General features: G+C 36.2%; 1 protein-coding gene across 1 annotated transcript in view; it reads right to left on the bottom strand.

Moving 5' to 3' along the window:
* The window catches only part of LOC111142922 (HFM1, ATP dependent DNA helicase homolog), a 135,035-nt gene that overhangs the window by 32,305 nt on the left and 75,105 nt on the right, over window positions 1-27,625 (bottom strand). Inside the window, exons 29-32 of the mRNA XM_022496294.1 lie at window positions 6,442-6,522; window positions 6,011-6,126; window positions 3,103-3,182; window positions 1,794-1,897 (exon numbers count right to left, since the gene is read on the bottom strand). Coding sequence (XP_022352002.1) covers window positions 1,794-1,897; window positions 3,103-3,182; window positions 6,011-6,126; window positions 6,442-6,522 — 381 coding nt within the window. The remainder of the gene's footprint in view (window positions 1-1,793; window positions 1,898-3,102; window positions 3,183-6,010; window positions 6,127-6,441; window positions 6,523-27,625) is intronic.

The raw sequence follows: 27,625 nt of genomic DNA on the forward strand, positions 1-27,625 counted from the left end.
AATCCCTAAAACATAAGCAGATGAGGGAATTGAGATAAAGTGGGTAGTACATTATAAAAAGTGACAAAACTACTCAATGGTAAAATTTGAACCTAGACAGATTATTCTAAGCACTTTTCTTTTAGTAACCTCCCAGCCCAACATGGGTCTCAAACTCATAACCCCAAGATCAAGAGTCACATGCTCTACTAATTGAGCCAGCTAGGCATCCCAAACAGATTATTCTAGATCCTGTGAATTTAACTACTACACTATACAGCTTCTTCTTCTTTAAAAAAAAAAAAAAAAAAATGTGGCCCATTTTTAGTAAAACATGGATACAATTATTATTGGGGGTTAAAGTATCTAGATGAGACTTTAATATCATAATATAATTGGATTTGGAATAGGGGATAGGAAAGAAAGAAAAGTAGGAAAACTGCAAAAACAGCATCAAAGAGGGTGCCTGGGTGGCTCAGTTGGTTAAGGTCTACCTTCAGCTCAGGTCATGATCCCAGGGTCCTGGGATCGAGCCCTGCATTGACCCCTGTATTAAGCTCCCTATTGGGCTCCCTGCTCAGTAGGGAGCCTGCTTCTCTCCTCCCCACTTGTGCTCTCTCTTGCTATCTCTGTTTCTCTCTCTCAAATAAATAAAATCTTAAAAAAAAAAAACAGCTTGAAAGTAATCAGAGGAATAAACTGTGGTATGTAGAAGGGCAGGGAACAGAGCAGCAGAACAAAGAATAAGTTAGAGGGCTACAGGTTGAAGAGAGATAAAAATTAAGAAGCCGACAATGTAACACTTCTCCCCACATTGTAATGATACTAGACTTTGAGCAAGTTAGATTAATGCTCTGATACTCTGAGATTGAGGGACTTTTCTTATTTTTATTTGGGTCTAAGAGGTGGTGGGCACTCCAGCCCTTGCCTACTTAATATCTTAAATTATGGCTAGAGGATGCATAAAGTGACAGAATGAAGAAAAGAATATCAATAGATGCTAAGGTCACACACATGAAATTATTTGTGGAAAACCTCAAGTTTACCATTTCTACATGTATCAATAGAAACAAACAATTCTATGGCCAGGATTATTTCTCACACATTTTAACAGACTGGTTATAAATGGCATGACCCAGACAAATGATGCTATTAATAACAGGATCCAGAGTAATGATGAATTGGTCCCAGTGTTGAAGAACTATATGCTTTATCTCATTAATTTCATGACTGACACAGAAAAAAAGCAAATCTAGATTACATATGAGCTATAGCCCACAAATTAAGTTATATTCTCATATTATCAGAGAAACTGTAAGAATCTTAGGTTTAGAAACTGGAGAGGTATTAAAGTTTACCTAAATTAATCCCCTAATTTTAAAGATAAGACCAAGACCTAAAGAAGTTAAATAATTTTTCCAAGTTCACACAGCTATTTTATAAAACTGGACTAATTTTATAAACATAATATTATTTTAAATAATTTTAAAGACGTATAAAAGTAATAGTTCAGCATTTTAATACTTTGTGTATCTTGAGGTCTCTTATTTTCTCAGTTTTTCCTCATATTATCTTTAAATAAAAATAGTCAACACAACGTAGAGAAGAGACTTCTAAAAAAAATCTATAACAAACATAGCAAGTCCATCTGAAACAACAGACTTAAGAATTTGAAATTGGACCAATAACCCAAGAGAAAAATGTTGTAAGTTAATAATCATAGTAATCTCAGATGTTGGTTTTTCAATAACATTGTCATTCTGAAGTAATGATAAACCATCTTCTCTTTCAAGGTAATAACAATGGTAATTCACCTTTATCTTGATATTCTGATGGTTCTTGTTGAACTTCCGCACAGATTTCATGTTGATCCCTCTGCTCCATTAGAGACAATTCAGGTATGTTTAAACACTCTGACCTTTATAAAGATAAATAAAACCATAAAATGTTAAATATTAAAATTAATCTGAACTTGAAAACCACTTATGCATATAAATAAAAAAGAAATGCTTGATCTTCTCAACACTTCTATGATAAGCTGCATTAGCTTGGATATTAAAGAGTAAAAAATAGGTTTTTATTGGAAGATACTTAGTCATCTTTCATGACCCAGATATGTAGATATCTGCCATCTGTGTATAGCCTTAAAAATCTATTGCTAATGCAACTTTCAATTAGATAATAAAAGCTAGGATCTCTAGAAGTAGTGTTGGCATCTGTTCTGATTGGTCAGTGGCTGTTCTGTACTGTTTATTAAGTATAGTAAATGTCATCTTTGCATATAGAATACCCTTATCTGGAAGGGAAATGACATATACTACTGCCTTCTAGCCATCATGATACAGGAAAAGAATGCTGAGTAATCACCTAGAGCCTTCTGCTTAATAACTAGGAATATGAACTGCAGTTATTTTATCTATAAAATAGGACAGAAATAGCTCATTTTATGAGGCAGGACGTGGTTAAGGCCAAAAGAGATAATATAAAATGTGCAATTTTAAAATTTAAATTATTTTATAAATATTAAGTGTTATTAATATAGAGTGGGCCCCTAAATATAAAAGATTATACTTTGTACAGCAACATGATTTTTCTTTTTAAAGTATACTTTTGTGGAACGCCTGAGTGGCTCAGTTGGTTAAAGCCTCTGCCTTCAGTTCAGGTCATGATCCCGGGGTCCTAGGGGTCCTTGGGATAGAGCCCCGCATCAGGCTCTCTGCTCAGCAGGGAGCCTGCTTCCTTCTCTCTCTGTCTGCCTCTCTGCCAACTTGTGATCTCTGTCAAACTAAAAAAAAAAAAAAAAAAAAAAATCTTAAAAAAAAAAAAAGTATACTTTTGTGACCTGTTTAGAAAGCAGAGAAGGCCTGAGGGCATGACATATAGGAAGGGTAGTTTCCCAGGAAAGAGATGATTCAATGAATTTTAAAGTATTCTCTAACTGCAGAGTTCTAAATAAATTTAGATAACCAAACTCTTATGATGTCATTACTTCATTATGGAACTAAATGATTACTATGATTTGAATGTAGTCAGTGTTCACCTTTCCCTGAATAAATGATTATTTGGAGAAGCAAAGAGTTTATGATGATTATTCTACCTTGGATATTAACATTATATTTGTACCTTGATATACTGGGGAGAGAAGGTTTTGGAGTAAAACAAAATTCTTTAAGGTCCACACTTTGAGACTTATTCATTTGCATCTATTAATGAAAAAAAAAGTTCAACTGTCAATTTCACAGCAACACTTTTTAACAAATAAGCCAAACAGCAAAACTCTTGCTGGTATACAAAGTCCCCAAAACAATGGATTATGAGAAACTCAGGCTAGTTCTCAAATCAAATCTTCTCAGGGACTTCTTAAATGTTGATATTCTTCAGGTTCTTTACTAGGCCTCCTTCTTCTCCCCTCTCTTTACACATTTTCAAAGATCTAATTTACTTCCATGGCTTCAATTATCATCTACAAGTGAATGACTCTCAAAATATATATTTCTAACTCAGCTCCTTTCCCTGATTTTTGAAGAGTTAATCCAACTCTCTGTAGAACATCTTTACCTAGATATCTTGCAGGCTTCGAAATTCAGTGTTTTCCAGATTGAACTTATTGTGTATTTACTTCTCCATACTTGCTTTTCCTTTGGAGTTTCCACCCTGGTGAGGCCTCACTTTTTTCCTACTTGCTCAATCAAGAAAGCTGGTCATCATATTTATTCCTTTTACTTCATCTGTCGTAAGCAATTAAATACCAGGGTAGTTGATTCTATCTCTGAAAAATGTCTTAAACCTAGCCACTTCTTTCTACTGCTACTGCTACTATTAAACTAAGCCATTATCTTGCCTGGATTATTGCAAAACCCACCTAATGAGTCCCTATGTTCCTTTTCTATCATCCTCTAATCCATTCTCTACATTGCAACCATACTGAAATTTAGAAAATGCAATTCTGATCATGTCACTCATTAAAACTCTTCAGTGGCTTCCCAGTACTTTCACGATAAGGTCCAAATCTTTAAAATAGCAAAAATACCTTCATTATCTAGCTCTCACTTACCTCTTCAGCCTCATCTCTCACTATTTCCTTACTTGTGATTGAACTCCAGACATACTGTGTAACTTCAATGTTTTAAAAGATGTCTCTCTTTCTCAGTTCTGGACCACTTCATATTTCCTATGTCTGGAATACTCTTCTATCCCTCTCCCCCACCACTCTGGTGCCTATCTCTCCATTCATGACTTATGCCTAGATATTCTTCAAGTCTCAGTCATATTTATTTGGAATCCTTTCCTGGCCTATCAAATCTGGACTGAGTACACTTTCTATCCAATTTCAAGTTATCTTATACCTCTGTCACAGAATTCTCTATCACTGAAAAAGCCTATTTAGTTATTTATCCTTTACTCAATTATAAGCTCTATGAGGACTGGGACTAAAACTGTCTTATTCACTGCTGTATCTTAGCACCTGTCACAGTACTTAGCATATTGTTGGTGCTCAATGAATGTGGAAGGAGGGCACCCAGCTGACTCAGTTGGAAGGGTGTGAGACTTCTGATCTCAGGGTTGTGAGTTTGAGCCCTACTTTGAGTGTACAGATTACTAAAAATAATAACTTTCTTTTTTGAGAGAGGGAGAGAGGGGCACCAGGGTGGCTTAGTCAGTTGGGCATTTGTCTTTGGCTCAGATCATGATCCCAGGGTCCTGGGATCAAGCCCCACATCTGGCTCCCTGTTCTGCGGGTAGCCTATTTCTCCCTCTCCCTCTGCCTGCTGCTCCTTCTGCTTTTGCTCTCTCTCTCTGTCAAATAAATATTAAAAAAAAAAAAAAAGTAAGAGAGGAAAAGAGAAAGGGAGGGAAAGGGCATAGAGTGAGGGAGAGATATAATCTTAAGCAGGCTCTTCAACCAGTGTGAAGCCCAACAAGGGGCTCCATCTCAACCCTGAGATTATGACCTTAGCCAAAATTAAGAGTCAGACACTTAGCAGATCACCCAGATGCCCCAGTTAAATAAACTTAAAAAAAAAAAAAAGAATATGGAAGGAAAGAGGGAATAATATGGAATAGAGAAGGAAAGAAGAAAAAAGGATAAAAGAAAGGAAGGAAAGAAGGGAGAGGGAGGAAAAACTTGGGCTACTAAAAAATTAGTATTTCAGAGAAGGTGGTGGCTGTTTCGACGTGCATGCCTCTCCATTTCCCAGTATTCCCCTTATTTTAGCCTCATGACTTAAAATCTTCATTCTTATTAAAGCTCTAGAAAAGTGCTTTTCTTACCTCTTTTCCGTGGCCTGATCAATTATTTTGCCCTGAACATGATGAGGTAGGCTTAGAATAAGTCTGCTAGTGACCAGCCTATCAACCAGTAGGAACAACCATTCTTTCAGGACTTGGAAAGGAGGCTCTTGCTCAGTACTCATATAGGTACATGAATCAAAATCAACTTCAGACTTTCCATACCACTCCAGCACAGACAGAACCAGGAAAGAGCAAGTGTGTCTAGTTTTAATTGCCGAACTAAGCCAAACTACATATCCCTCACCATTTCCTTCTTCTTTGGTTTAAAAAAAAAAAAAACAAAAATCAAAAAACTAATAAGGGGTTGTAGAACTATGTCCCAAAAGTAGATTTACAGACTAATTATTAAGAACTACAATATTTTGGAGCAACTGGGTGACTTGGTTGGTCAAGCGGCTGCTTTCAGCTCAGGTCATGATCCCAGGGTCCTGGGATTGAGCCCCGTATTGGGCTCCCTGTTCAGGAGGGAGTCTGCTTCTCCCTCTGCCTCTGCCCCTCCCCCTGGTTGTGCTCTTTCTTAGTACCTCCTCTCTCTTAAATAAACAAATAAAATTTAAAAAAAGAAAGAACTATAATATATTTCCTTTAGAACCAGTATTTTGAAAAATGGCCATACTCCTAGGCAAGCCCTCAAGTAATTAAAGTATACTTCAGATACCTACCTAACTGATACATAGAATAAAAGAATATTCATATACCTTAAATTACAAAACAAGGGCTAAATGTTATTAAAACTAACCTTGAGACGTTTAACAGGAGGAAGTGATAAAACAGCATTCCTGTTTCTTAAATCAGATAAATATGAAGAGATTGTTGGCTCTTTCATCTCTGACCTCTGTGCAACTCCAGTTTTACCTAAGAAAAGAAATTCTCAATTCTTTAGGTTAAACTTTAGGTAGTGTTCATGTAAAGCCAAATTTATTCATAATTTCTTTTTCTAAAAATTTTTTTATTTAAATTCAATTTAGTTAACATACAGTATTAATAGTTTTGGGGGTAGATCTCCATAATTTCTAATCTACTTTTTTCATGTTATCCACAAAGAAAGAAAATTATTTGAGTTATAAACTGCAGAATATAAATATCATACATAGGTAATTAGGATGTCATTACTATTCAAAGGCCATTCAATTTTTAAAACCTGAAATAAACTTCTTTTATGGAACTCACAGCAGTCATGTCCACATGTATGTTTATTTTTACAGTGATGATTACATTCTCGATTCCCAGGTTTTTTGCAAGCAGTCATTCCTAAATTAATATAAGAAAAACAAACCTATTTTTTACTGTAGTTCATTTCCTTTTATAGAGTACAAAAAGTTACGATTTTCACACTTTTTCAAAATGTTAGCCCATTTTATATGTAATTTTTAAAATGATACTTCTGACAACAGCTAGTCCCTGCCGGGTTATTAACCCAATCCCAGCTCCTCACAAGGAAGGTCAACACACCTATAAGCTTCTCTTTACCTCCCTGACATAAACAGAGCCAATTACCACAGAATATCAGTAACTCTTTTTTTAAAGATTTTATTTATTTATTCACAAGAGACAGAGAGAGAGTGAGAAAGGCAGAGGGAGAAATAGACTCCTCGCTGAGCAGGAAGCCTGATATGAGACTCAATCCCAAAACCCCAGGATTATGACCTGAGGTGAAGGAAGACTCAACCATCTGAGCCACCCAGGCACCCAGGAATATAAGTAGCTCTTATCTTGAATGAGGTAAGAATAAGAAACTTCTCTGCTGCTTTATACTTACACTTAAAGTAGAACCTGGAAAGAAACAAACATAACAGCATTTTGATGGTATCAGTGATAGTTTCTAGTACTTAGGACATCATACATATTTAATAAATGTTAGAAATATGTGTTTTGGGGGGTATAAGGAATTTTCTGTATGAATTCACAGGAAAAAGATTGCTTCCAGCTTGACCCCCCAAGCTAGAACATCCAAATATATAATTTATTCTTCATTTATAATATTTTAAGTAGACTTTTTCTTGATCTTAGTAACAAGAGGGAAGGAAGAGACATCTGAACTGACAGATAGGATCTGGACACGAGAAGGGGACCAGGGGAAGATGGTCCAGGTAGAGGGCATAATATTCAAAGACAGCAAACCACAGACTGTAGAAATAGAAATAACTTGACTTTTTTTGGAGCATAGATTTTAAGTGAACTAGAAATGTTGGAGGGAATGAAGAGCTTTGAAAACCTTTATAACATTTTCTGGTCCTTTACTCTTCATTTTTCAGTGCTGTTGCTCAGTCAACTCTTTTCAAGACATGGCACATTTAGATAATAATAATATTTGTATAGCACCTGGAGTAAATGGATAAGGCTGCTCACTCTATGAGGCAACTGGCTACATGCCTTAAGGGGCAAGCAGATCAATGTACTGGGTAGTGATAAAGTAATGAAACATCCCTGGCAGCTGGAAGCTGACAGGCTGAACCACAGGGTTCCCAAGTGAATATAAACAACTTTGGCAGAATATAAACAATACTCAGGTAAGGCCATTCTGTGACTATAGTAAAGATCGAAATAAGACTACTGTGTAATTATCTCTGAAACTTGAGACAAGGACACTCAAGAACCACAAAAATAACTAAACATCCCCCTCTTCTGGCTAACACAAATGACTACTATTTCCATAATCTTCCCATATCTAAGATAAGATACACCAAAATATCTAATACTTCCCTTTTTTAAGTATGTAATCTAGAATTGACCTCTGCTCTCCCTAAACCCTGCTAAGAATCACCAGCACAAGATAAAATCCTATAAATAATCTTTTCCCAACCCCTTGAGATAACCCACAGCTCTACCAGAGCTGTGATCTTTTGCTGTAACAAGTCCAAAAATACTTAACTTTCCTCAACTACAGGTGTGCTCCCAGTGGTCTTTAGATGAAAGGGTTCAACAATATATTTTGCAAGGTTTGCCACGGATTACTGGTTAGAAGATTTGCCCCAGTTCAAAATTTCATCTCTCAGTTACCTGGTATCCTTGTCAAGTCCTACCATATTACAATTTATTATACATGCTGTTGTTTAATTAGTCCTCCTGAAGTTCAACTCTGGTCAGATCATTTGTCCACCTAGAATGTTAGTTACTTCCTGTGCCAGCAAATTAATTCCATATTTAAAGTCCTCCACAATGTAATTCTAGCCTCCCTTTCTGGTACCCTAAATACTAATCCTAATTCATCAAAATATATTTGGTTGCCATTATTCAAATCGTCTCAAGACATTCTATGATTATAACTCTGATATTACCTCTTGTCTTAGAAGCTGCTCACTTCTTTGTCTATCAGAAGCTTATCGACTTTCAAGACCAACTTAAATGGTACCTCTACCATGGAGATCTATTCTTATCACCCCATCTGAAGTTATTTTTCTCTTCTTTGAGCCCCTATGGCATTTTCTTTGTCTCTCTTTACTCACTGCATGCTGCCTTATATATTCACATGAGAAACACATGGTGAGGTACAGGGCACCTTAAACTAAAATAAGAAAACATAAGTTTTAATATGGGCTCTTATCTGTAAAAAAACAGATTAAAAACAATATCTGTTTTGTTCACCTCATAGAGATGAAAAGATAAAATGAAATTAAGTATGTGAAGGCATTTCTTTTTTTTTTTTTTTTGAGATTTTATTTATTTATTTGATAGAGATCGCAAGTAGGCAGAGAGGCAGGCAGAGAGAGAGGAGGAAGCAGGCTCCCTGCTGAGCAGAGAGCCCGATGCGGGACTCGATCCCAGGACCCTGGGATCATGACCTGAGCCGAAGGCAGAGGCTTTAACCCTCTGAGCCACCGAGGTGCCCCTGTGAAGGCATTTCTAAATTAAGTGATAAACTAATATATTAGAGCATGTATTATCTCTATTCTTACTTAAGGATTATGCAAGTAACTACAAAATTAAAATTGTTTAGAATCCTATGAAGGAGAGAAACACAATGCTATATGATAATTGGAGGCACCATCCTAGGTAGGAATGTCTTGGAAGGCTTCCCTAACTTCCCTAACTCAACTGAGTTGAGGACAAAAGAAAGAATGGGAATTAAGAAGGCAAGGAGGCAGGAGAAAGAGAGCATGGCATATGCAAAAGCTCTATAAGGGAAAGCACGGCATATAGGAGAAATTGAAAGAAGGTCAGTGTGATTAATACTCAGCAAGTAAGAGAGAGCACACAACATGAGATTAGTAGAGAACAGTCAGGCTATATTTGTAGAATGGCTCCACCATGGAACCCTGGTAATTCCATGTCTCTATATAGGCCATATCAAGACTTAACTATTTATAGAATGCCCTCTGAACCTCTTTGGGACATGTCAAGATAGTCAGTCTTGTGAGGTGGTACTAAAAGAAATTTCTCATCTGCCTCCTTGGCTTGCATGAGACTGCCATGAAGCAGTTTCTCATCTGCCTCTGGTTCCGGTAAGGCACTGGTCCTTCCACCTTGCCTCTTCCAAGGTACAGATGCAGGCTATAAAACCACTTAATTGCAGCCTATAGTTGATGCCTCAAAAACAAAGCAATCCACCATTGTGTTATCTGATCAGTGTTATCCTATGGGATTAGGAATGCAAGCAACTGATAACATGCTGATATTATTTTGCTGTCCACATAAGTAATAAACTGTCTAGGTCCATTTAGGTCTCCAGTGTCCTTAACCAGCCAAATCTATGGAGGTGAGACAAGACTACCTAGCAACTGCCATCCCACTGCTGCTTAGGAATTGACTGACCACGTGACCTAGTAGGGATGTTAATGATTGGATCTTTTATTCTAAGGCCTAGGAGGAGACACTACATTGATTTAATCAAGGAATGAACATAATTAAATTCACAGTTTGAAAAAAAGGCTACCACAGGAGTCTAGGCAAAAAAATGATGGTAATTCAGTCTAGAGTGATGATACTACTAGAGTCAGAGAATGGGCTGATTTGAGAGCTAGACAGAAAGAAAAAATATCTTTAATACTGAATCAAGTGAAGCACTTTTCTTTCTTGAGCAGCTGTATTGTTTTCCCTGAAGTTTTGCTGCCTTTCTTTTAGTCTTAAATTTCTTTAAGTGTATTCAATATTTCAGAGACAAAAATAAATACATGGAGACACCACCTATTTATTCCCCCTTCATGGCTACCTCCTTCTTAAGCCTTCCATCCTCCTCCTAACATATTGTAGGCCTGTCCTACAACTGTCATCCAGCGTCCTGGGATCGAGTCCCACATCGGGCTCCTTGCTCAGCAGGGAGCCTGCTTCTCCCTCTGCCTCTGCCTGCCCACTCTATCTGCTTGTGCTCACTCTCGCGCTCTCTCTCTCTCTCTCTCTCTGACAAATAAATAAATAAAATCTTAAAAAAAAAAAAAAAAAAAAGCAAGACAGCCTCTCAGAGAGAAACTGGATGAGTTGTCCCCACCCCAGAAGAGTTCATTAAAAAAAAAAAAAAAAAAAAAAAAAAAAGCTTCTTGAGTGAATCCACTATTCTTGGATTCTTTGACTTCTTTTTTGGTTAACTGCTTTGTTATATTGTGCTCATACTCAAGCAACTGCCTCAGAAAAGCTGTGTGTGAGTTCAACTTTCTAAATCCTTGGATGTATTACGATTACTTTACTTTCACACTTAATAGTTTGGCTGGGTATAGAACACAGGGTTGAAAATCATTTTCCCCTGGACTTTTAAGTCTATTGTCTTCTACCATCCAGTGCTGCTGATAAAGATGAACAAAATTTCAATTCTTGTTCCTTGAAAGTGTTTATGATTTTCTCTTTATGCATGATGTTCTGAAATGTTGCAATTATTCCTTCTTTGTAGATATTCTTTCATTCACCCTAACTAGCACTGACTAAGCCTTTTTGATATGCAGATCTATATCTCCAAGTGTAGAATATTTTCTTAAATTATTTCTTCTGATTTGTTTGTTGTCTCTTTCTGGAACATTTATTAGTCAGCTACCAAACTCCTAGATTTCATTTTATCTCTTTTATTTTCTGTCTCCCTGTCTAATTCCAAAGAATCAAGACTATCTAGATAAGAAATAGCAAATCTGAGTTTCTAGCTAAGGTAGTCTAATTCCAGAGCCCGAACTCTCAACCACTTTGTCTCCCTCAAATAATGCATTTAATTTATTTAGGGAAGAAATCAAAGGATTTGGGGGGTGGGAAGTCAGGAGGAAAAACCTTGTAGGTTGTTGTTTTGCAGTAAGGAATAAGGAATTGCTTTGTTCCTTAATCCAACTCCTAATAGATGCATTTCTAAACATCACCACAAGATGGTGTCCAATGACTATACACATTTATTCCCAGTGGTTGAAAACTACCTACCATCTGGCAATTGAATTTTAAAGATTCTAGAGACACTCGCAAATTTCAAGGCAGAGTTGGCAAGTCTTGCTGGGAATGAAGACTGTATACAAGTTTGTTTATAGAATATTAGCAAATGGATATTAATTATCTAAGTGACAAAAACTTTCTCTGTTAGAAATGGTACTTGTAAGTGCTCTTCCATCCCTACACCACCACCCATATCCTGATAATTGTCTGATTTTGTCTTATTAACAAACATAAGATTACAGAGATTGATAATTGGAAAAATTAGGTTCTCAAAGAAAATTGACCTAAGCTGTACTCTTAGGTATAATTTAAGGTTAATAAATCCCATATTCCCATTACTATAATAATCTGAAAGGCATATATTTTCATAGTTCTGTCACATATAGATTTGTATGTTTTTAAAGCCCCAATTCTAATTATTTAAAGTAAAATAAATTTATTAATGTCAACTAGAATTGTATTTAAGGAAAATATTTAAAATTACTTTAATAGGGTCAGTAATGGCTGGTGGGGGAAGGGTTAGTTGTTTCAAAAAAAATCAAAGAGGGTGCCTGGGTGACTCAGATGATTAAGCACCTGCCTTTGGCTCAGGTCAGGATCCCAGGGTTCTGGGCTCCCTGCTGGGCAGAAAGCCTGCTTTCCTTCTCCCACTCCCCCTGCTTATATTCCTGCTCTCGCTGTCTCTCTCTGTCAAATAAATAAATAAAATCTTTAAAAAAAAATCAAAGAAAAATTGATAGTAGTAGGCACGTAACACCTGACACACTTAGCCTTGCATCCTAATTATAAATTTAAGTAATTGGTCTCTGTATAGGCTACTGGAGTTAATATTTTTTTTCTTTTTTTAAAGATTTATTTCTTTGTTTTAGAGAGAAGGGAGAGAGAGATGAGAGGGAAAGTGAGAATCTCCAGCAGACTCCGTGCTGAAGGGGGAGCCCGACTCTGGGGCTTGATACCACAACCCCAAGATCATGACCTGAGCCAAAATCAAGAGTCAGACAGGTTAAATGACTGAGCCACCCCGGCACCCCTGGGGTTAATATTTCTAAAAGAATATTACTTTGACTTTTGCAGTTCCTGATTTATGTTAATCAAATTTATGCACTTTATGACTTTAAATGAGAGAGCATCCTCTCTTAATTTTTTGTCAAATATACTATCATTTTGTTATTTATTTATCAAGAAAAAGGTAACACTAATGAATTGGAGTCCACAGTGCTCAGGCATTTCTTTTATCCTTTCGTTTTTTCAAATATTTAAAATTTTCAACTCAGAATGGCATAGCAACTGTAAATGAATTTACTAATGTCAAATCAATTTTCTTCAAATTAAACAAAGTCCATACCTCTTACTGAGAATCTATTTAAAGAATCAAAAGTTTAAATGCCCAACTCTTATATATTAAGAATAGGCCTGAAAAAATTTTAAATACTTTACAGTCAAAAAAGTATATTTTTCACATTGTCGTATCTTAAAAATAGCAAAAATATTTTTTCCTTAAATTTTACAAAATGTTATCTATTTGACTATATAGATGAGAAACTACTGCTAAAAGAATGTTTTCAAACACAGGAAGCATGAAAATAATTTTTAGCTACATTATGTAAATTAAAGTGCATACTTCTGTTTTGATATATGGCCCCATAATTTGATATTATAATACTAAAGTATGTGAACCTTCAAGCACATTTAGAAACAATTATTTAGCAACTATAGTCTCTGAACTGAATATTAGTTTGTATCATTTAATAACATGGTCTGACAGGAAGTCAGAAAAATTGAGATTTGGATTGTTTTGAAAAAGCCAAATTTTGTTGTTACAACCTTAGTAGGATATAAATCTATGACCCCTTCATTGTGTCACATATTTAGAAAGGTGCAGATAGGACATGTATGTTATATTTAAAGGTGTAAGTATGTAAATTATTTGGGGATATATGAATTTGCATATAAGAACTGAATTATATAACTGGAATATTCACAAGATTTGGGATGGTTGAAAAATACAGATTTGAAGGAGTACATGCAACCCAATGTTTATAGCAGCATTATCAAGAGTAGCCAGAATCTAGAAAGTGTCCCAATGTCCATCGACTGATGAATGGACAAGGAAGATGTGGTATATGTATGTATATACACACACACAAGCACACACAATGAAATATCACTCAGCCATCAAAAATAGTGAAACCTTGTCATTTGCGAAGATGTGCGTGGAGCTAGAGTGCATTATGCTAAGAGAAATAAGTTAGAGAAAGACAAATACCATATAATTTCACTCCTATGTGGAATTTGAGAATGAAAGAGATGAACATGTGGGAAGGGTGGGAAAAAAGAGGGAAACAAACCAAACGAGACTCTTAATGATAGAGAACTGAGAGTTGATGGAGAGAAGTAGGGGGAGATGGGCTACATGGGTGATGGGTATTAAGGAGAGCACTTGTTATAATGAGCACTGTGTATTGTATGTAAGTGATGAATCATTGAAGTCTACTCCTGAAACCAATACTGCACTGTATGTTAACTAACTAGAATTTAAATAAAAATTTGAAAAAAAAAAAAAAAGATTTGGAATGGTATATGTGAAGGGTGTGTGTGTGTGTGTGTGTGTGTGTGTGAGTGTAGTAAAATATTATTTGTTTGATAGGAAGCATCTTTTACCCATTTTCAATGATTGTGCAAAATACATAGGGAACTTTTGCCCTTATAGAAGATTCATGCTAGCAGGAAGTATAGTAAACATTCCAACTTCTCATTACAATTTTAAGTAACAAACAATTCAAGCTATTTTAAACAAAAAGAGCTGGTGAGTGGGGGAAATGTGTTACATGAACACAAATATGTCACAGAATCCAAAGCAGCAATTCAGCGAGGCATCAGAAGGGACTAAAACCAAGAAACAGGAAGTCATCAGAATCCCAGCTCTGGCATTCTCACCTTTGCACCTCTCTGTACCTCTGCTTTAGTTTTCTGTTTCAAAACCCAGCTTTCTGTGATCCTTTCTGCATGTGGTAAAGGATGGTCAGCTGATGGCTCTGAGTTTATATTATCTTCATGCAGCTCTAATTCTTAAATTGTCTTTTTAAAACTGATTTCTGATGCTACTATAAATGGCATTTTAAAAAATGATGATTTCTATTCCTTTTTTGTTTGCTGGCATATAGTAATACTATTGTTTTTCAAATTTTTTAGTTGAAATATAATTCATACCATAAAATCTACTCTTTTAAAGTGTACAGTTTGGTAGGTTTTTAGTATATTCCCAAGGTTGTGTAACCATCACTATATCTAATTCCAGAACATTGTCACCTTAAAAAAAAAAAAATCACATAGCTATTAGTAGTTACTCTTTAGTTCTACCTACACCCAGCCTCTGCAACAACTAATCAACTTTCTAGCTCTATAAATTTGCCTATTCTACACTTCCCATATAAATGGATCCTAACAATATCTGACCTTTTGTGAATGGCTTCTCTCATTAGCATAATCTTTTCAGGGATTATCCATGTATCAGTAGTTTATTCTTTATGGCTGAATATTCCATTATATGGTTATACTACATTTTACTTATTCATTCCATGAGTTGGTAAACATTTGTTGTTTCTATTTTTTGGCTATTATGAATAATGATGCTATAAACATTCACATGCTAGTTTTTATATGTTTTCAATTCTTTTGGATATAAACACAGAAAAGGAACTGCTGGGTCGCATGATAATTCTATGCTTAACTTCTTGAGGAACTGGCAAACTGTTTTCCAAAGCAGCTACACAATTTCACATTCCCATAGCAGTGCTATGAGGGTTTCAATGTCTCTACATCCTCACCAACACTTACTATTGTTCATCTTTTTGACTAAAGTGGGTGGGAAGTAAGTGTCACATTGTGGTTTTGATTTGCATTTCCATCTTGACTAATGATGTTGAGCAACTTTTCATGTTTGTATTGCTCATTTGTAGCTCTTCCTTGCAAAAATGTCTATTCATATCATTTGACCAGTTTGAATTTGGTTCCTTGCGTTTTTATTGTTGGGTTACAAGACATCTTTGTGTATACCAGATACTACTCCTTTACCAGATATGTGATTCGCAAATATTTTCTATCACTCTTTGGGCTGTTCTTTCCACTTTCTTGATAGTGTTATTTGAAGCACAAAGGTTTTTAATCTTTTTAAAAAAAAAACTTTACTTATTTGTTAGAGAGAGAGAGAGAGAGAGAGAGAGCATGCACCTGCACAAGCAGGGGGAGCGGCAGGCAGAGGGAAAAGCATCAGCCAGATGGGAGACTCAATTCCAGGATCCCAGGATCATGACCTGAGCTGAAGGCAGATACTTAACCAACTGAGTCATCCAAGTGCCCCCAGAAGTTTTTAATCCTGATGAAGTCCAATTCATCTTTTTTTAGTTGCTTGAGCTTTAGGTGTCATACCTAAGAAACTATTGCTAATCCAAAGTCATGAAGATATAAACCCATGTTTTCTTCTAAGAGTATTACAGTTTAACTCTCACTTTTAGGTCTTAACACATTTTGAGTTAATTTTTACATATGGTATGAAGTATTTATAGTATGAAATAATACCATATATTGTATGAAGTAATTATTATATAATTAACTCAACTGACTATTCAGTTGTCCAGCTCTTTTGTTGAAAGGCTATTCTTTCCCACACTGAATTGTTTCGACAACTTTGTTGGAAATCAACTGGCCACAGATGTATGGGTTTATTTTTGTACTCTTAAATATATTCTGTTGATCTATATGGCTATTATTATGCCAGTACCACATTGTCTTGACTATTGTGGCTTTGTAATAAGTTTTGAAATCAGGAATTGTGAGTCCTCTATCTTTGTTCCTCCCCCCACCCAAGACTGACTGGCTAATCCGGATATTTTACATTCCCATATGAATTCTATTTATTTATTTATTTATTTATCTATTTATTTATTTAAATTCAGTTAGCCAACATATAGCACATCATTAGTTTCAGATGTAGTGTTGAATCAGTTGTTTATAACAACTGGTGCTCATCACACCATGTGCTCTCCTTAATGCCTATCACCTAATTACTATATCCCCCAACCACCTCCCCTCCAGCAATACTCAGTTTGTTTCCTATAGTTTGTTTCCTATAGTTAAGAGTCTCTTGGGGTTTTTCTCCCTCTCTGATGACTTCCCATTCAGTTTTCTCTCCCCTCCCCTATGATCCTCTGTGCTCTTTCTTATATTCCACATATGAGTGAAACCATATAATTGTCTTTGACTCATTTTGCTCAGTGTAATACCCTCCAGTTCCATCTATGTTATATGGTAACTATATATAAGGTAACTACTCATCCTTTCTGATGGCTGAATAATATTCCATTGTATATGTGTGTGTGTGAGCATGCAGGTAAAAAATATATATGTATTATATGCATATAGGCATGTAAAAATATACATTTTTTACATGCACACACACATATAAAATGGAATATATAATATACAATGGAATATACATATATTCCATTGTGATATATATTCCAGTGTGTGTGTGTGTGTGTGTGTGTGTGTATTTCTTCTTTATCCATTCATCTGTCAATGGACACCTTTGTTCTTTCCACAGTTCAGCTATTGTGGACATTGTTGCTGTGAACACTGGGGTGCATGTCTTTGGGGTAAATACAAAGTAGTGCAATTGTTGGATCTTAGGGTAGCTCTATTTTTAACTTCTTGAGGAACCTCCATACTGTTTTCCAGAGTGGTTGTATCAGCTTGCATTCTCACCTACAGCGTAAGAGGATTTCCCTTTCTACACATCCTCGCCAAAATGTGTTGTTTCCTGTCTTACTAATTTTTGGTGCAATGGTAAATGGGATTGATTCCTTAATTTTACGTCCTTCTGTCTCACTGTTAGTGTATAGAAATGCAACTGATTTCTGTCCATTGATTTTATATCCTGCCACGTTGCTGAATTCCTGTATGAGTTCTAGCAATTTTGGGGTGGAGTCTTTTGGGTTTTCCACATAAAGTATCATGTCACCTGCAAAGAGAATTTGACTTCTTTGCCAACTTGAATGCCTTTTACTTCTTTTTGTTATCTGAGTGCTGAGGCTGGTACTGTATGTTGAACAACAGTGGTGAGAGTGGGTAGCCCTGCCATGTTCCTGACCTTAGGTGAAAAGCTCTGTTTTTCCCCATTGAGAAGATTAATTGTTGTGAGCTTTTTGTATATGGCTTTCATGATATTGAAGTATGTTCCCTCTATTCCTACACTGTGGAGAATCTCAATCAAGAAAGGATGTATTTTGTCAAATGTTTTTTCTGCATCAATTGAGAGGACCATATAGTTCTTGTCCTTTATTATTATTATTATTATTAACGTGATGTATCATGCTGATTGATTTGTGAATGTGGAATCATCCTTGCAGCCCAGAAATAAATCCCACTTAGTTGTGGTAAATAATCCTTTTAATATACTATTGGATCCTACTGGCTAGTATCTTGGTGAAAATTTTTGCCCCATGTTCTTCAGGGATATTGGCCTATAATTCTCCTTTTGTTGGGCTTTTTGTCTGGTTTTGGGATCAAAGTAATGCTGACCTAATATTAAAAAAAAAAAAAAAAAGCTAATGCTGGTCTCATATGAGTTTGGAAGTTTTTATCCCTTTCTATTTTTTTGAAACAGCTTATTCTTTTAATGTTCGGTAGAATTCCCCTGGGAAGCCATCTAGCCCCGGACTCTTGTTTGTTGTGAAATTTTTGATGACTGCTTCAATTTCCTTACTGGTTATGGGTCTGTTTAGGTTTTCTACTTCTTCCTGTTTCAGTTTTGGTAGTTTATAAGTTTCCAGGAATGCATCTGCCTAATTTATTGGCATATAGTAGCTCATAATATGTTCTTCAAATTGTTTGTATTTCTTTGGTGTTGGTCATGATCTCTCCTCTTTCATTCATGATTTTATTAATTTGGGTCCTTTCCCTTTTCTTTTTGATAAGTCTGGCTAGGGGTTTACCGATCTTATCAATTCTTTCAAAGAGCCTGCTTCTAGTTTCATGTTCTACTGTTCTTTTGGTTTCCATTTCATTGATTTCTACGCTAATGTATTATTTTTCTTCTTCTGCTTGGTTTAGGCTTTGTTTGCTGTTCTTCCTCCAGCTCCTTTAGGTGTAAGGTTAGCTTGTGTATTTGAGGCTTTTTAAATTTTTTTGAGAAAGGCTTGTATTCTAAGATCTTCTCTCTTAGGACTGCCTTTGCTATATCCCAAAGGCATTGAAATATTATTTTTTTCATTTTCCTTTGTTTCCATGAATTTTAAAAATTCTTCTTAATTTCCTGGTTGACCAATTCATTCTTTAGTAGGATGCTCTTTAACCTCCAAGTGTTTGAATTACTGACAAATTTCCTCTTGTGATTAAGTTCAAGTTTCAAAGCATTGTGCTCTGAAAATATGCAGGGAATGATCCCAACTTTTGGTACCACTGACACCTGATTTATGACCCAGTATGTGATCTATCCTGGAGAATATTCCATGTGCACTTGAGAAGAAATGTATATTCTGTTGTTTTAAGATGGAATGTATCTGCAAAGTCCATCTGGTCCAGTGTGTCATTCAAAGCCCTTGTTTCCTTGTTGATCTTCTGCTTAGATGATCTGTCCATTGCTGTGAGTTGGGTGCTGAAGTCCCCTACTATTACTGTATTATTATTGACATGCTTCTTTAATTTGATTATTAATTGGTTTATATAACTGGCTGCTCCCAACTTAGGACCATAACTGTTTATAATTATTAGATCTTTTTTTTTTGGATGGACCCTTTGAGTATGATATAATGTCTCTCTTCATCCCTTACTACAGTTTTTGGTTTAATATCAAATTTGTCTAATATGAAGACTGCTACCCCAGCTTTCTTTTGATGTCTATTAGCATGATAAATATTTCTCCACTCCCTTACTTCCAGTCTGGAAGTGTCTTTAGATCTAAAATGAGTCTCTTGGCACATACCTCAATATTATCAAAGCCATCTATGAAAAACCCACCGCAAATATCATTCTCAATGGAGAAAAACTGAAAGCTTTTCCGCTAAGGTCAGGAACACGGCAGGGATGTCCATTATCACCACTGCTATTCAATATAGTACTAGAAGTCCTAGCCTCAGCAATCAGACAACAAAAGGAAATTAAAGGCATCCAAATCAGCAAAGAAGAAGTCAAACTATCACTCTTCGCAGATGATATGATACTATATGTGGAAAACCCAAAAGACTTCACTCCAAAACTGCTAGAACTTGTACAGGAATTCAGTAAAGTGTCAGGATACAAAATCAATGCACAGAAATCAGTTGCATTTCTCTACACCAACAACAAGACAGAAGAAAGAGAAATTAAGGAGTCGATCCCATTTACAACTGCACCCAAAACCTTTATATACCTAGGAATAAACCTAACCAAAGAGGCTAAAAATCTATACTCAGAATACTATAAAGTACTCATGAAAGAAACTGAGGAAGACACAAAGAAATGGAAAAATGTTCCATGCTCCTGGATTGGAAGAATAAGCATTGTGAAAATGTCTATGCTACCTAAAGCAATCTACACATTTAATGCAATTCCTATCAAAATACCATCCATTTTTTTCAATATACAATATACAAATAATCCTAAAATGTATATGGAACCAGAAAAGACCTCAAATAGCCAAAGGAATATTGAAAAAGAAAGCCAAAGTTGGTGGTATCACAATTCCGGACTTCAAGCTCTATTACAAAGCTGTCATCATCAAGACAGCATGGTACTGACACAAAAACAGACACATAGGTCAATGGAACAGAACAGAGAGCCCAGAAATAGACCCTCAACTTCCTGGCCAACTAATCTTTGATAAAGCAGGAAAGAATGTCCAATGGAAAAAAGACAGCCTCTTCAACAAATGTGTTTGGAAAATTGGACAGCCACATGCAGAAAAATGAAATTGGACCATTTCCTTAGACCACACACTAAAATAGACTCAAAATGGATGAAAGACCTCAATGTGAGAAAGGAATCCAATCAAAATCCTTGAGGAGAACACAGGCAGCAACCTCTTCGACCTCAGCCGCAGCAACGTCTTCCTAGGAACATCGCCAAAGGCAAGGGAAACAAGGGCAAAAATGAACTACTGGGATTTCATCAAGATCAAAAGCTTTTACACAGCAAAGGAAACAGTTAACAAAACCAAAAGACAACTGACAGAATGGGAGAAGATATTTGCAAACGACATATCAGATAAAGGGCTAGTGTCCAAAATCTATAAAGAACTTAGCAAACTCAACACCCAGAGAACAAATAATCCAATCAAGCAATGGGCAGAAGACATGAACAGACATTTCTGCAAAGAAGACATCCAGATGGCCAACAGATACATGAAAAAGTGCTCCATATCACTCGGCATCAGTGAAATACAAATCAAAACCACAATGAGATATCACCTCACACCAGTCAGAATGGCTAAAATTAACAAGTCAGGAAATGACAGATGCTGGCAAGGGTGCGGAGAAAGGGGAACCCTACACTGTTGGTGGGAATGCAAGCTGGTAAAACCGCTCTGGAAAACAGCATGGAGGTTCCACAAAATGTTGAAAATAGAACTACCCTAGGACCCAGCAATTGCACTACTGGGTATTTACCCTAAAGATAAAAATGTAGTGATCCGAAGGGGCACGTGCACCCGAATGTTTATAGGAGCAATGTCTGCAATAGTCAAACTATGGAAAGAACCTAGATGTCCATCAACAGATGAATGGATAAAGTAGATGTGGTATATATACACAATGGAATACTATGCAGCCATCAAAAGAAATGAAATCTTGCCATTTGCGACGACATGGATGGAACTAGAGGGTATCATGCTTAGCGAAATAAGTCAATCGGAGAAAGACAACTATCATATGATCTCCCTGATATGAGGAAGTGGAGATGCAACATGGGGGGTTAAGGGGGTAGGAGAAGAATAAATGAAAAGATGGGATTGGGAGGGAGACAAACCATAAGTGACTCTTGATCTCACAAAACAAACTGAGGGTTGCTGGGGGGAGGGGGTTGGGGGGGTGGAGTTATGGACATTGGGGAGGGTATGTGCTAAGGTGAGTGCTGTGAAGTGTGTAAACCTGGCGATTCACAGACCTATACCCCTGGGGATAAAAATATATGTTTATAAAAAATAAAAAATTAAAAAAAAAATAAAATGAGTCTCTTGTAGATATAGCATATGGAAGGGTCTTGCTTTTTTATCCAATCTGATACCCTGTGTCTTTTGATTAGAGCATTTAGCCCATTTACATTCAAAGTAACTACTGAAAAATATTAATTTAGTGCCATTGCATTACCTGTAAAGTCCCTGTTTCTGTAGATTGTCTCTGCTTCTTTCTGGTCAATGTCACTTTGGGGCTCTCTCTTCACTTCAAGGATCCCCTTTAATATTTTTTGCGGGACTGGTTTAGTGATCACAAATTCTTTTAGTTTCTGTTTGTCCTGGAAGTTCTTTATCTCTCCTTCCATTCTAAATTACACCCTTGTTGGATAAAGTATTCTTAGCTGCATGTTTTTCTCATTTAGTACGCTGAATACATCAGCCAACACTTTCTGGCCTGCCAGCCTAACGTTCCTATCCCTGTAAGTTAAGAACCTCTTGTCTTGAGCTGCTTTCAGGACTTTATCTCTGGAATTTGCAAGCTTCACTATTATATGTGTCAGGGTGTTCATCTATTTTTAATGATTTTGAGGGGAGTACTCTCTACTTCATGGACTTGAATGCCTGTTTCCTTCCCCAGCTTAGAGACGTTCTCATCTATGATTATCTCAAATATACCTTCTGTCCCTCTCTCACTCTTTCTTCTTCCTCTGGGACCCCAATAATCCTAACGTCTTGCTTTATGATTTCACAAAGACTCCCCTCACAGTCCATTAGTTGTTTTCCTCTGTTTTCTTCAGCTTCTTTCCCTTCCATCAACTTGTCTTCTATGTCACTCTTTCTTCTGCTTCATTGACCCTAGTTGTTAGAGCATCCAATTTAGCCTGCATCTCAGTTAAAGCATTTTTAATTTTGGCCTGATTAGATTTTATATCTGCACTAAGAGATTCTCTAATGTCTCTTCTACTTTTTTCAAGCCCAACTAGTAAGTTTATAATTTTTATCCTGAATTCCAGCTCTGATATTTTACTTATATCCATATTGATTAGATCTGTGGCAGAGAGTATTACCACTGATTCTTTCCTTGGCTGTGAATTCCTCCTCCTAGTCATTTGCCCAGAGGAGAACGGATGAATGAGAAAACAAAATTAAAAATATCAACCACGACCCAAGCAAAATATATACTAGGAAAATCCAAAGAGGTCAGAAACCAAAAAAGAAAAGGAAAAAAAAAATAAATAAATAAGGGGGGGGCGGATATAATCTCCCAGGTGGACAAACAGGGTGATCCACTTGGTCCTGGGTGTATTTTGGTCTGTTAGAAGACACTAAATCCCAAAATTGTAAAGAAAGCAAAACTTATATATATATATATATATACAGTGAAAGGAAGCCAAAAGTGAAGACTACACATATAATATGTAAATGTAAAAAAGAAAGTTAAAAAAGACTTAAAAACAAAGAGTTGATAAAATAAGAAACCAGTTGAAAAAGGAAATTATAAACTGAAAGATAAATGAACCATGAGAAAAAAACCTCAAATTCTATATACTAATTTCCCCTATCACTGGACTTTTGCAGTCCTGTGTGCTCTGTAAACTTGGTGTTGGCTTGATGTTCCAGCTGGTCTTCTGGAGGAAGGGCCTGCTGCACTAATTCTTAGGTATCTTTGAATGGGTGGAGTTGCACCGCCCTTGCCAGGGGTCCAGGCTCAGTAAAAGCTGCTTCTGGTTGATCTATGTAACTTTGTTTCCTGAAGGCTTTCTACATCTCTTTAGAGGATGAAAATAAAAGTGGCTGGGCCCTGATCTCCAGCCCCGGAGCTGAAAGATCACAGCTCCCTCTCCTCAGTAAACCCTCAGGGATAAGCAGTCTTCACTTTTGTGTGTGCCAAATTCTAGACTCCTGCAGCCTGCACCTGTACTGATCCTCCCAGGGAAGGCAGAGGGTCACGACATTTCTGCCCTTTTGTGCTGTGGTTCATGGTTTATGACAAAAAGAACTGAGAGCCCCCTCCTGGTCTCACTGGCTGTAATCAACTTCCCCACTCCAGTGCTTGGGAACTCTGCTGGCTCAGGCACCCCCATTTTTTCTGTGAGCCAGGGAATCCTGAGACGACACTGTCCCACCTAGAATTCTGCCCCACTTTGCCACCTGAGCACCTATCAGGCAAGGACGTCTCTTACTAGAGCAGACTTCTAGATTCTGATTTTGTGCTCTGGGGCTATATCACTTTCCAGAAGCTGGCATATGGAGGCTCCCTCCCACTCCCATTTATCTCCTGATACATCCCCTCGGATTCACTTCTCAGCCTACCTTGCAAAAAGGTAGTTTTTTTGGTTGCTTTTCTATTTGTAGAATTCCAGCGATTCTTTTCTTACATCTCAGGTTGAATTCATAGGTGTTCAGAATGGTATGATAGTTATCTAGCTAAATTCAAGGGACCAGGTGAAACAAGGTTCCCTAATCTTCCACCGCCTGTCTCCCTCTTCCCATATGAATTTTAAAATCAGTTTGTGAATTTCTGCCAAAGCAGAGTTAGGATTTTGCTAGCTTTGAATTGATTTGGAATTTTGCCACCTTAACAATATGAAGACTTCCAATCCGTGGACATAGGATATCTTTCCATTTATTTAGGTCTTCTTTAATTTCTCTCAGTGATGTTTTGTAATTTCCTGTGTTCACATCTTGCACTAATTTTATTAAATGTATTCTTAGATACCCTATTCTTTTTAGTGCTATTGTAGTTTTTTTATATTGACTCTGTATCCAGTGATATTTCCAATTTTATATATTAATTCTAACAGTGTGTCTACAGTTTTTTGGATTTTCTAGGTATATAAGCATCTTTCTTTTTTTTCGACTTTTACTTATTTATTTAACACACACACACACACACACACACACACACACACACACACAGAGAGAGAGAGGGAGAGAGAACGAGCATAAGCAGGGGGAAAAGTGGGCAGATGGAGAGGGAGAAGCAGGCTCCCCACTGATTAAGGAGCCTGATGTGGACTTGATCCCAGGACCGGGATTATGACCTGAGCAGAAGGCAGATACTTACCTGACTGAGCCACTCAGGTGTCCCTATAATCATGTTGCTTTCAAGTAACAACAGCTTATTTCTTTCTTCCCACTCCTTATCACTTTTATTTCTTTTTATTATATAACTGTACTGACTAGGACTTCTAGCATAATGTTAAATAGATATAGTAATAGAGAACATTCTTGTGTCATTCTCCATCTAAATAGGAAAGTTTTTAAACTATTTCACTACTGTCCACATTTGTTATATATATATATTTTTTTAATAAAAAATGAGCACTGAATTTTTGTCAAATTTCTTTGACCTCTATCAAGAGGATCACATGGGTGGTTTTTTTTTTCTGTTAATGTAGTGAAATACACTGATCCATCCTTGAATGCTAAGGCACTCTTACATACATGGAATAAGCCATACTTAATTGTACTGTAGTATGACTTTTAAATATATGGCTGGATTCTACTTGCTAATATTTTGTTATGAACGTCTGGAGCTATTTCCATGACATACACTGGTGAATAATTTCCCTTTCTATTAATGTCCTTGTCAGGTCTTGAAATCAAGATCCCTGTGTTGGCTCTGTTCAAAAAAATTACAGCATTAGAAACTATTTTTTCTTTTTCTATTCTCCGAAAAAGTTTGGGTAAGTTTGATACTATTTTTTCCTAAATGTTTGGGGAAATTCACCAGTGAAATCACCTGATGCTCTGGATTTCTTTGTGGAAAGATTTTTAATTGCTTCAATTTCATTACTAGTATCAGACCACTAAAATTTTCTATTTTTTCTGTCAGTAAGTTTTGCTTCTCGAGGGTTTGTTCATTTTTACCCAAATTATGTCAAATTTATTGATATAAAATAATTCACAATAGCTTTTCTTTTTGATGTCTGTAGTGGTATCCCCTTTTTCATTCCTACTATTGTTAATTTGTATTTATCTCTTTATCAGTCTTGATAAGGGCTTCTTAAATTTATTAATCATTTCAAAGAACCAAATCTTAGCTTTGTTGATTTTTCTGTTGTACATTACATTCTATATTTCATTCACTTCTGCTTTTCTCTTTATTATTTCTGTCTTTCTATATTCCTTATATTTGATGTGTTATAGTCCTGAGGTAAGAGCATTTCTGATTTTAATTCTACATATATTTAAAACTCTACAAGTCATTTCAATTACTGCTGTACAATAGCCAATTGAGTTTAATTTATAATAGTAAATTTAGCCATTTATTTGCCCTTTCTACTGTTTTTCATTCCCTCCAGCATTTCTGCACCTTCATCTGTGGTCATTTTCCTTTAAGGAACTCCCTTTAGTATCTCTTTTACTGAAGGCCAATAAATCTAGTGATTGTGTTGGAGTGCTTCAGTTTTGTTTTGTTTTTCCTCAAAATATCTCTATTTCACTTTTATTTTTAAAGATACTTTCACTGGGCACAGAAATCCAGGTTAGCATCATTTTAATACATTTTGAAGCTGTTGGTCCATTATCTTCTGTTTCTATCATCACAGTTGATAAACCAGCTGTCAGTTTCACTGTTCCTCCTTTGAAGGTAATATTTCATTTTTCCATGTCTGCTTTTAAGATTTTCAGCAGTTTTGCTACAATGTGCCCAGTTGTGGTTTTCTGTGCATTTACCTCCTAGGGTTTGCTAAAATTCTGAATCTATGAGTTGATGTCTTTCATTATTTTGGAATGTTCTCGGCCATTGTCTCTGAATATTACATTTGCCCCATTCTTTTCCTTCTCTGCTTCAGAGATTTTAATTATGCATATTTTAGAACTTTTTGAGTATTATGCTTTTTTGTGTTCTTTCCATTCTCTTATCTCTGGGATTTAATTTGAATATTTTTTCTTGCTATGTTTAACAGTTCACAGATCCTGAGTTTGGCTATATCCAATCCATAATTTTTTTTTAAGATTTTATTTACTTATTCGACAGACAGAGATCACAAGTAGGCAGAGAGGCAGGCAGAGAGAGAGAGAAGGGGAAGCAGGCTCCCTGCCAAGCAGAGAGACCGATGTGGGGCTCAATCCCAAGACCCTGAGATCATGACCTGAGCCAAAGGCAGACGCTTACTTAACCCACTGAGCCACCCAGGCGCCCCTCCAATCCATTATTAAACCTACCAATAAGTTTTTCACTTCAGATAATGTATTTTTCAATTCAGGAAAGTCCATTTAAATCTCTGTGTGGATTATAATTTTCTGGTGAAACTTCTCAGCCTTTCATACATTTTTTTTCCTTTTATTTTTTGAAAATACTAATCATAGTTATTTTAGAATCTTTAAATGCTAGCTCTCTTATTTGAATCATCTACAGAGTGTTTTACTCCCTTTATATTGTTAATTATAAGTCATATGGTCTTGCCTCTGTGAATGTGTTGTCAGTGTTTATTATACGGCAAACATTGTATCTGTAAATTCCAAATTATATTATATTACACCAAAGAAGGTTTCTTTTTTCCTGTGTTAGGCAAACATGGTGAGTGGCTGATCACATAAATCCCTTTTGAGAGCATAGCATACTTAGGCTTTTAATTAAGAGCCTACAGGTCCTTGACTCCTCAGCCCTGAAATGGTTCTCCCTCTGGAATTTTAGTTCCTTTAGTCTGCTTTCACTGATGTCCTAAAAATTGTAATATTTATAACTTAGGTAGGCTTTATAGTTGTTACTGTTGGTACACTGGCCTGCCACAAACTACTGCATCCTACCCAGAAATGGGAGCTCTTCTGTGTTTTTTTTTTTAATTAATTTTATTTTTTATTTTTTTAAAGATTTATTTATTTATTTATTTGACAGAGAGAGAGAGAGAGAGAGATCAC

This window comes from Enhydra lutris, unplaced genomic scaffold, assembly GCF_002288905.1.
Source record: "Enhydra lutris kenyoni isolate GAN:26980312 unplaced genomic scaffold, ASM228890v2 scaffoldscaffold9, whole genome shotgun sequence".
Classification (NCBI taxonomy): domain Eukaryota; kingdom Metazoa; phylum Chordata; class Mammalia; order Carnivora; family Mustelidae; genus Enhydra; species Enhydra lutris.